The sequence below is a fragment of the Egretta garzetta genome, unplaced genomic scaffold (genome assembly GCF_000687185.1).
Source record: "Egretta garzetta isolate BGI_Z169 unplaced genomic scaffold, ASM68718v1 C7982254, whole genome shotgun sequence".
Taxonomy (NCBI): domain Eukaryota; kingdom Metazoa; phylum Chordata; class Aves; order Pelecaniformes; family Ardeidae; genus Egretta; species Egretta garzetta.
In genome coordinates this window covers 1-255 of record NW_009263885.1, presented here as the reverse complement: position 1 = coordinate 255, position 255 = coordinate 1, and the positions used below count along the sequence as shown (strand labels likewise).

Here is a 255-nt window from a genome sequence, read left to right as displayed (position 1 = left end):
CCCCACCTGGTTGACCAGGATGTCCCCCAGGCGGTTGATGACGAAGTTCTTGTTGCTGTCGTGGGCCAGGGACTCCCTGCGGCGCTCCAGGAGCTGCGCCAGGAACCGCTCGTGGATCTGGCTCAGCTCGTCCACGCAGGGGAAGATCTTCTGGACGGCGGCCGGGTCCATCTGCAGGTCCTCCAGCATGGCCTTGCGGAACATGTTGGCCATGATCTTCAGCGTCCGGACATGGTGGATCTCCGTCTGGATCAG

At 63.1% G+C, this 255-nt stretch overlaps 1 protein-coding gene across 1 annotated transcript; it reads right to left on the bottom strand.

Annotated features, from left to right (window-relative positions):
- Positions 1 to 6: 6 nt before the first annotated feature.
- LOC118453140 (rho guanine nucleotide exchange factor 2-like) lies at positions 7 to 252 on the bottom strand (the record flags this gene model as incomplete). The annotated part of the gene is made up of 1 exon (XM_035902612.1): positions 7 to 252. A coding segment is annotated over one exon (246 nt), but the record flags the coding sequence as incomplete, so codon positions are not given.
- Between the last annotated feature and the right edge of the window lie 3 nt (positions 253 to 255).